This window comes from Lactuca sativa, chromosome 9 (genome assembly GCF_002870075.4).
Source record: "Lactuca sativa cultivar Salinas chromosome 9, Lsat_Salinas_v11, whole genome shotgun sequence".
Taxonomy (NCBI): Eukaryota; Viridiplantae; Streptophyta; class Magnoliopsida; order Asterales; family Asteraceae; genus Lactuca; species Lactuca sativa.
This window is the reverse complement of record NC_056631.2, coordinates 189,461,363-189,471,720: the sequence shown is the minus strand read 5'-3', so window position 1 is coordinate 189,471,720 and position 10,358 is coordinate 189,461,363. Positions and strand designations below refer to the sequence as shown.

The window sequence follows — 10,358 nt, the reverse complement described above, 5'->3', positions numbered from 1 at the left end:
AACTAGTAACAAATAATAATATAGATGTTAAAAAATGAAAAATAAAAAAAGTTATATAAATCGATTGATTAGAGAAGTTCAGTAGTAAAACCCCCAGATTTTTTAGCACCAATTACTAAAATAAAATGAACCCGTATTACAAAACTCCCACTACTCTCGAGTCTCGAGTCTTCCTTCATTCTTCCGAGTCCCCACCTCATATATTTTTCACAGAACCAAAAAAAAAAAAAAAAAAAAAAAACAACAACCTCTGCTTCCTCCAGCCGCCGGAGTCTAAAACTGCAAAAGCCCTCTGCGCCACCACCTTCTGCCCTTCTGCTGCTCTCGGAACCTCACCATATCTGTCTTTGTGACTAGGTCTCTCTATCGTAGCTGCTCTCGATCTGTTTTTTTTGGTTTAAAATTATTTATAATCTTCATTCCTTTAGTTGATAATATTATTGTGGGTAGTAAGTAGTACCAATTCATTTAACTAAGATATGTTAGTTATTAATTGTTAGTGGTAAAGTATTTGTTGGTAGTAACCTGTCTTAAATTTTGATTTTTTTTTTTGGATCTGCGCTGCTACAATCTAACACCACCATCAAAGTCTAGAAAACAATCACTCTTCTCGATCCATCCATGGAAGACTTACCAGTACATGTGATGGTCGATATTCTCTCAAGACTTCCTGTGAAGACAATCATCCACTGCAAGTGTGTATGCAAAAAGTGGCTTCATCTCGTTTCAGACTCTTACTTTGCTGATATTCAACTCTCGAGATCACCCGTAGGCCTCATGATCTACCATTACTCCGAAAAAGAATTGATGGGTCGCCCGAAACTGCGTGTTTTGAAGTGGGTGGAGGTCAAAGACGACGTCAATCACCACCATTTACACCACGACCCTCTCATGAGCCTCGACCTTAACCTTGCACCCATTTTCCAAGACTCTCAAATACTCCTAATGGGCTCAGTCAACGGCTTGATCTGCTTGTGGCAGGTTTGTGTTAAAAGTGATAACATTTACATATGCAATCCAATCACAAGAGAGTATATGATCCTCCCTAGACAACAATACCATGGAAAAGGTTATGCTATAAATGTTCATTGTTTTGGTGTCAGTTTACTCTCACATGAATACAAAGTCATACGGATCTTCCAACGGGTATTAATATTACCTCGAAATATAACCTCATCATCATCGTCATCATCTCAGCCGAGTTTATTGGAAGCTGAGGTTTACACTCTAGGCACTGGTCAATGGAGAAGCCTTGGTCATGTCGTGTATAAGATTAATGGATTCCATGGACCATATCTAAATGGCCATGCTCATTGGTCGATTGTTGTTGATCAGGATTCCCTTGAAGAGATTTATGCTTTTGATTTTGACAAGGAGACATTTAAGTTGTTCCCATCTCCTCCTGTTGAAACTATACAAGGAAGTCGATTCCATTTCCGAACTTTAGCAGTTGTTAAAGGTTGTTTATGTCAAAGTGATACCTTTGATTCTCAATTCACGATGTGGGTGATGAAGGAATATGGGGTCAAGAAATCTTGGGAAAAAGAAGTGATTATCAAGAAAAGTATTAGCCCCAGTATTGATTGGTTGATGTCGGGACCTATCTATCCTATTGAGCGTTTAAATGATGGAACAATTTTGATGGTCTATTATCAAGACAAATTGTTGATATATTCTCCGAAGGGAAGAACAATTGCAAATTCCGAACTTTTTGACAACTGTGTATCTGGAATGCCTTATTGTCCCAGCTTTCATAAGCTCCAGAACTTTGAATCGGAGAGAGTTTATGTGTTTTAAAGGTTAGTAACAGGAACACAAACTACCATTTTGTTATCAAACAACCTATTTGTGTTCAAACCATTACCATAACATGTAAATGTAAGTATCTACGATTAACACCCACTACTTCAATGGATGATTGTTCTTACTTACCTAGGCCTTAGAACTTTCAGCTTTAGAGAGTTCGTGTGTCCTAAACGCCAGCAAAGTTTCTACTCATTTACCATATGAGTCAAAAGAACTCGATAGAGTCTGATTTCATTTAATCGTAAATTAATGATTCAACCTAAACCTTCTATATAAATTAATATTTTATGTCATAGATCCATATTAAGTAAATTAAAAAGATGTGGGAAAAATTCCACATGTTGACTGGTCCATTTGGGGCTCCTCTCGCCTCTCGGTTTATGATGATGTCCCTACACACTTGGAAATAAACGTGACTGTTAATAAGACTAGTTGTGTTATTATATTAAAAGTTGTATCTCAATTACAATGTTAGTGTTATAACACCAAAAGAATGAAATATGTTGCTACTTATAACACTCAATGTCATCATTTTTTTTCGATTTATTTTTTTATATTTATAAAAACTAAATTAATTAAAACATGTTATTTAAATAAAACCTACTTTTTTAATTAAACATCACATTTAAAGATCTAAAAAAAAGAATTACAACAAAAAAACATTTAAAAACAAAAAAAATTACATTTTCGCCCTTAATTTATTCATTTTCATTTCTATTGTACATAAAATCAATCAAATCTTCTCGAAGTTGTTTGTGTTTTCATGCGTCTTGAATTCTACGACCCTATGTAAATATTCCGTTGTCCCGGGTTGAAATTGCATGTGTCTGGGCTCTGAAGCCGAATACTCCGTAATATTTCATCATTTATCTTCAATCACCATGTTATGTATTATGATACATGCATACAAAATATCTTCTAGAACGCCTAATTGATATGGTCGTGCCGCATGCTCAACAATGTGTCATTTTGACTTTAGAACTCTAAAAGCATGTTCCACATCCTTACCGTAACATTTATATTTTTTAGGTTTGCTTTTGGACCCTTGAGTTTTGATTTTGTTGCAAGAAGGGTCCCCGATGTCAAAGTCCATGACTTTTGGTGTGGCTCGAGTACGCGGGGCGTACGCCTTGGTACGCTGAGCATACTAGGTCCCGTGCGAGTACGATGCGCGTACTCCGATACGCCGAGCCTACGTGGTTCAGACCAAAACCCTAATAGTTAGGATTTGTGCGATACTTAAACCCCATTATGGCCCCAAGACCTTCCCCTTCATCAACCTTCATCCCAAGATCGAGCCTCTTTGCAAACCCTAGTTCATTTTGAGCATTTTGAGCTTTTTGGAGTGATTGTGTGCTTCCTTGGTTGTGAAGAAGGATCTTCAAGGAGAAAGCTTTGCCCTCAAGACTTTGGATCCAACATCTCCTCTTCATTTTGCACCATTTGGAGGTATAAATCTTTAATCTTGGCTTGTGTTCCTTTAGATCTTAGTTAAGGCTTGTTTTCTTCCTTTTTGTCCCCAAAATTTAGGGCTTGATGAGTATGAGGTACTCCTAAGCCTTCAAGGTGTCTTTTCAGACGTTTTAAGGCATCTCAGGTCATAAAGATGCAAGCTTGGACCTTGATTTGTCCTCATCCAAGAGTAGTGTAGAAAAAGGTGAAATAGGCTAGGTTTGTAGTGTTGGGCTTCTTGTAGCCATGCAAATCCATAAAGTTTGCAACTTTATGGCCTTAGGGGTCTCAGTGGATTCAGATCTACGTTTTGGTCGTAGGATCTTAAGGCATTAAGACACTTTGCATGATTTTGCATGAGGGGTGTGTATGTCGGGTGTAACTCCCTGTACACCGCTTGTACTACATTCCATTTGCGATCTTTCCGCTTCGGGCGAATACGCCAGTTGGTACGCCGAGCGTACGGCCCAGTCCAGCTTGGGGTGATTTTTGGGCCTTAATCGTTGGGCTTGGTCGTTGGGATGGATCGTGGACTTTCTTATTAATGGGCCACTTCAGATGATGGGCCCATATTAGACCTTGGATGATCTTTGGGTCCGAGCCTAGGATTTTATTGGGATTAAGAGACTAGCTTGGCCTTGGACATTAGGCAAGTGTTGTAGGTTCTAATTTTAGGTTATGTCTCAATTGTTAACTAGGACTTTATTGTTTAGTTATCACGTTGATTTCTCCAGTCTAGTAGCCCGGGCATTTATCTGAGATTTTCAGCAGTTGAGGTGAGTTTCCTCACTAGATCCATGGGTATCCGCATTTTAAATAATTCGTACTCTGATGATTTAATACTATGATTTGTATGGGTTCCAAACAATTAGTGGATGTTTTGAATGATTTTTAAACAAAAAAAAATTAATTACTATTTTGGAACGTTACAAGTTGGTATAAGAGCCTTGGTTTGAGGGATTCGGGCACACTTACAGGTGTGTCAGAACTCAACCTGAGGAAATGATCATTTTCTTAAGAAAATAAAAAGTTAAACTTCTAAAAAGGTTTTATAAAAAAGGAGGGGGGTGTGGTGCGTGCGATCAACCGAGCTCAAGTAAGTGGTTCCCAAGTTAACCATACTTATGTGTTATGATTAGTGTGCTTGATATGAGAATTACATACTAGATTAGGGCTAAGGATACCTTCAAGAGTCGTATGATAGAATTGCCTGATTTTTGTGATGCCTTATAGCCAATAGAATATGATGCCATGTATTACTTGGAATTGATATCGGTTCAGTTATTTGCTAAGTGTATACTTTCAAAGTTATATATGATTAGGATTGTATAACCCTAGAATGATTGATTTAGCCTCATTTCCCGTTCCTTATTTGGTTGTGGACTTATGGTATAATCTTCATTTGACAGTCTATGTGATCCTATTTTGTGTACTACTTGCATGCATAAGGCAACCAACGGTGTTGATTGAGGTTTTTGGTTCTGCGAGTGGTGAAAGTTCAGAGTTCCTAGGAGAGTATAGGATATGTATGTTGTGTAGCATAAGATGTTTTTATGGTTGTAGGGTGGTAACTTAAAGGAATCAAGATTGACCTTGAGGAATGTGTAAGTAGGTGTGAAAGGTAGTATGGTCCCATACTACTAGAAGCACAGGACCTGTACTTGAGACAAGAGTAGACCTGGCAACTCTAAGGAGGCCTTTGTGTTGGGAATGTCTCCCTCGAGTCATATCTGATTGTTATTATGTTGTATTCTAATTTGAGGATGGTGATGATTACTCGTAGAGGTTCAGGTTCGGGCTCTAGTTCAGGTGTTGAACCTCTTGATAAGAGGACACGCGAGTTCATATTGGTTGAGGTACTCGTGGTAAGAGGATGCTACCCCTGTACTGTTCAATACCATCATGGAAGGGATTATGGAGTTGATGGATAAGAGGCTCAGGACTTTTCAAGGCGAGATTGTTGCAGGTCAGATTGGAACTCGAACTCCCTTATTTCAGGAGTTCAAGGATTGTGATCTCTAAGAGCCTCATTAAGCCATGTATGCACGTAAATTTGGCAACTTTACGTGATAAACCATCTTAAGGAAGTCAAGTCTGAGTTTGGGTTAAGATCTTAATCGATTAAGAGCTGGAAAATGGAAGTTGGCCAAATGGGGGGAGTACGTTGGGCGTACAAGCAGGTACACTTAGTGTACAAACCCTAAAGCGAGTACACTACACGTACGTGATGAGCACCCCCCGCCCCCCCCCCCCCCCCCCCCCCCCGCGTACTCAACAGGTTGGGCTTTAAGCTCTTGGGCTTTTGGTTTGGGCCATGTTTGAACTTAGAGGCCTTGTTGGGTCATTAGGTTTTTGGGCCGATGATTGTTTTGAGTTCGCTAGAAAAGGCCCATGAAAGAGATTTGGGCCCAATTTGGAAAATTTGGCCATAAATAGGCTTGAGGTGATTTTTTTTTGGAATTTGGGTTGTTGGACAATTGGATTGGGCCAAGTTAGGTAAAGGGTAAAAAGGTATTTTACCTTAGTTTAGACTCTTTGTTTGAGTTAGGATCCAATTATTGATTGGATGATTATTTTGTGATTGGTAGCGCGAGGATTTTTAGTGGGCCAAAAGTCAAAGATTCTTTCTGTGAGATTCAACGGTACGAGGTGAGTCTCCTCCCTGTATCCATGGGTCGAAGGCACTAATGTCGGCCCATTACTCGGCTATGTAGATTGTTAGTTGTGGTGTGATATATATATATATATATATATATATATATATATATATATGTATATATATATATATATATATATATATATATATATATATATATATGTGTGTGTGTGTGTGTGTGCGTGTTGTATGATCGGGTTGAAATATACCCCAGGGCGGGCCTAATATGGCATGATCGGGTTGAAATATACCTAGGGCGGGGCCCATTATGGCATGTCGGGTTGAAATATACCCCAGGGCGAGGCCCACTATCGTTTGATCGGGTTGAAATATACTCGAGGGCGAGGCCCCAGGGCAGGGTCCATCCTTGCTTATTGGGTTGGAGTATACTCCAGGACTAGGCCCAGTTGTATGTTTGGTATGTGGTATTTTGGGGAACTCACTAAGATTTGTGCCTACAATTTTTAGTTTACGTTTCAGGTACATCTTTTTTCAAAGGTAAGAGCTCGGTTTGATTGTAGAGCACACACCACTTGATTCCACATTATGTGATTCACTCTGATTATTACGATGTATTGATAAAATTTGATTACCTTGGTTTTCTGACAACAATATGGTTTACTGTTTTATAAACTTAAAAATGGAAATTTTCCGGGTCTTATTTTGAGACGTTACAACATAGCCTGTTTAAAATGGGTTGAATGTTCGACTGAGTACCCTGGGTATACTCGTGTGTATGTTGGGCGTATGTGGTAGGTGAGAAAACCCTAATTTTTAGATTTTGAGCACTATTTAAACATCCTTATCCCTCAAAACCCTTTCCTCCATCAGCCTTCATCTCCCAAAAACGTCCATTGCAAACCCTTGTTCTTTGTTGTGTGATTTTGAGCTTGAAAAGAGTGTGTTCTTGTGCTTGTGAAGGAGGAAGAAGGTGGTAGATCATTGTGAGAACCCAAAATTTTTCTATCCTATACACTTGTTCAAATCTATCAAAGATAGCCTCATTTTGCTAACTTTTAGCACTGTTTGGAGTCTATTTGAGTGTTCTAAACCTAGTACAATTAAGGTACGAGCCTAGAAATGGAATAACACGATGCACATCAAGCAAAATCGGGCCAAACACTCCAACACATGGAGTGTGCGGCCGCACACTCGAGTGTACGGCCACACACAGGTGTGTGCGGCCGCACACCTACTCCAGCCACACACTCCTACCTATAAATATAACCCTTAGTCATTTTTGATCACTTTTTACCACTCCTTCAAAGCTGGAACTTGAAATCCTCTCAAGTATCATCCAACTTTTCACTCCAATCTTCAAACAAGTAAGTGATTCATCCTTGGATTAGCTAACACACAACCATAACTACCCTTCCCCTCTATTTTGATCCATGAAAACACCTACTTGGTGTTAAATCTTCAAGAACACCAATAACACACACACACACTACCTTTTTGGACTATAACTGCACTTTTAAGCCCTAAATCGGGTATACACTTGAAATAGCTTGATATAAGCTAAGGATCCTTTAACATGGTCTTCAAGTATGTATGGCCGCACACACTAAGTGTAACCGCACACACACTTTTAAGGGTCCAAAATAGCAACAAACTTCCATTCCGACTAAGCAATGGTCGAAACACCTTCCCTAGAACATTGCTAAGGCTTGGTAATACGTTTTGGCACACTTCATAGGGAGTGTGCGGACGCAAACACAACCTGGCCACGCACACACTAAACCTTTGGTTTTGTGGCCTTACACTTCAATATAGGACCATACACCCCTTATGTGCAATCATATGTGTTGGTAACACTATGTTCTAAGTGTTTTTATGTCCCTAAGGCATGTCCCTATCACCATTAGTGGTTATATACATTAAATGTATTCATATATGTGTAATTATATGTTAAATAGGATTCGTTTGTGCTCAAGACTCCAATTGCACCCAACAATCCTATATTGATCTTTCATTCGAGTTACTCACAACAGGTGAGTTCATACCCCTTTAATTAACCTTTTAAATGTTTTTAAACGCTTTTATGGGGGGGGGGCATACAAGTTGAATCATACTAGTTATTAAATCCATCACATGTGATTAATAACCAGTATACAAATGGATTTACTACACTTTTAGCTGTTTACCAAGCATACTACTTCTAAAATGATTTTCTCAAACGTTGTTTCATGTTAAACTCTTTATCAAACTGTCTTACATACTGTATCTTTCTTTTAAAACTCTGTTACAACTGTGTTTCAAACAAAGGTTTTCATGTATTTCAAACTGTATTTCAGACAAAAGATTTCTTATACTTTAAATTGTTTATATCAAACAAACTGCTTTTAAACCGTTTTATAAATTGAAATCAAGTCATCAATTCTTATTTATTAAACTTTTGAAAGGTTTTACAAAACTTCTTTTAAACTTTTATGTTGTCAAATGCATGCGTATATATGTATAGTTATATAAGCAATGTTTAAAGGACTTAGGACTGCTACCTCACTTTAATTCCTTTTCCTTGTTTGGATGTGGCCTTAGGTTATCGGTTATTTGTCCGAATGTCGTCTAAATATTAGTTATATATTATGTATACATATATAGACATAAAAGTTCTATCAGTCAATTTAGTACCTTTGGGTAGCAAAGACATACTTTCGGTTATACACGTACATTACTAGTAACTATAATAGGTATAGTTAGGAGATACTACTTACTATTCCTAGTACAAGGAATCACACAAGAGTCAGTTCATTCATGAGTCTATACAAATATATTACATACTATATGAAGAGATACTATTACATACTATATGAAGAGATACTGTTACATACTATATGAAGAGATACTATTACATGCGATACGGGATTGACCATTCTACACCCGACTGTTAGCTATAGTGGGAAAATTCACATCGACGGATGTCTACGGTTGTACTATTCGGCGAGTTACCATGTCGTGTTTATCCTAGTACAAAAGGATACGATTTCAATAATTATATTATTTTCCTTATTACCTTTATTTTGTGACACATTCACATAATTGATGAGGTAGACTAGATTTTAATAATAATAGTTGTACAAGGGAAAAACCTTCATTTCTGCAGAGGTTCAAACCTTCAAAACAGTCGAGTCTTGGTAACAGACTACTTTTTCTACTAGTATGAAATATGGGATTTTCTAGGGTTTTTCATACTTATACAAACTTTTCCTAAAACAATTACAATCTTTCATTACAAGTTTTTACTAATCAATGACACTAAAATACTTATGAATTCACCAGCTTAAATGCTGATCTACACTTTCAAAATAACTTGTATTCTCAGGTCACCAGTAGACAGGTACGATGACCAGTTTTGAGAAGACGGAGCAGTCAAGACTCGTCTTTTATTCTGATTACTTATGTTCATGTCTTATTCTATGAAGGGACACACTTGTATTAAAATTATACTATTAATGCAATGTATGATGTTGTTGCTTGTTTACTACTTTACACTGTTGTGATACTTTACATGACGTCCTCCGCCCCATAACGTTTCCGCTGTTCTTGGTTTTGGGGTGTGACAATCATCTTGGAAGCTCAAGGAAACTTATATCCAAAAGTATCTCACCCTCAAACATCCACTAAAGGCATAAAGCTTGGAACTTGATGAATGATTTCCTTGGATCTTGCTAGTTCATAGGTTTTTATGCATTTTGGTCCCATAACCTTGGTGCTCATGAGTATGGCTTACTCTAAACCATAAGAGTGTCCTTTCAGACATTTTAGAGTGTTAGGAACCATAAAAATGTGATCTTGGTCCATTTCTTCCCTCCATGAAAGAGTTATGATGCTTTAGTTTGTGTATTAAGTTAGGGTTTTGGTTTTTGGACTCCTTTTAGTCTGGGAAAGTCGTAACGTTGGAAACCTTATGACTTGGAATGATAATTGGGACTAGATCTGAGTTTTGGACGTGAGATCTTAATGGATTAAGCACTTAATGAGGATGGATTTACAATGAGTACGTTAGGCATACCAGGTGGTATGCTGAGCGTATTGGGTAGAGGCCCCGTAGTTTGGAGAGATCGCAACTACACTAACCTTAGTGACTAAGTACTCTAGGCGTACTCGGTTTGTGTTGCCCTCCTTTGAATTTTTATCTTTTTGACCTTGAGTTTGAGTAGGAATTTTAAGAAGTTTGCCTTAGGGGCATTTGGGGTATTTTGAGTAGTAGTTTGAGATTAGGTCATTGTTTTTTTTTTGTATAGGTGACCCGTAGAGGTGGCATTTGGAGAAAAACTCATTTTTGCTATCTTTTAGACTAAGAGGTGAGATTTCCTCAATATATTTGTGGGTCGAAGGTGTAACGACGTAAATTTTCAAAACAATTTTTCATTTTTCAAACAACATAATTATCATTCAAACATTCTCAAATCTCATGTTCAACAATTTTCATCGAATAAAACAT

At 37.8% G+C, this 10,358-nt stretch overlaps 1 protein-coding gene across 1 annotated transcript; it reads left to right on the top strand.

Annotated features, from left to right (window-relative positions):
* The first annotated feature begins 80 nt into the window (after positions 1 to 80).
* LOC111889795 (F-box/kelch-repeat protein At3g06240) lies at positions 81 to 1,931 on the top strand. Its single transcript, XM_023885947.3, has one exon. It carries the CDS (start codon positions 622 to 624, stop codon positions 1,795 to 1,797), a length of 1,176 nt encoding a protein of 391 aa, XP_023741715.1. The 5' UTR covers positions 81 to 621; the 3' UTR covers positions 1,798 to 1,931.
* Positions 1,932 to 10,358: the final 8,427 nt, after the last annotated feature.

Coding starts and splice junctions, on each gene's coding strand:
- LOC111889795 (XM_023885947.3), top strand. CDS start 622: ATGGAAGACTTACCAGTACATGTGATGGTCGATATTCTCTCAAGACTT.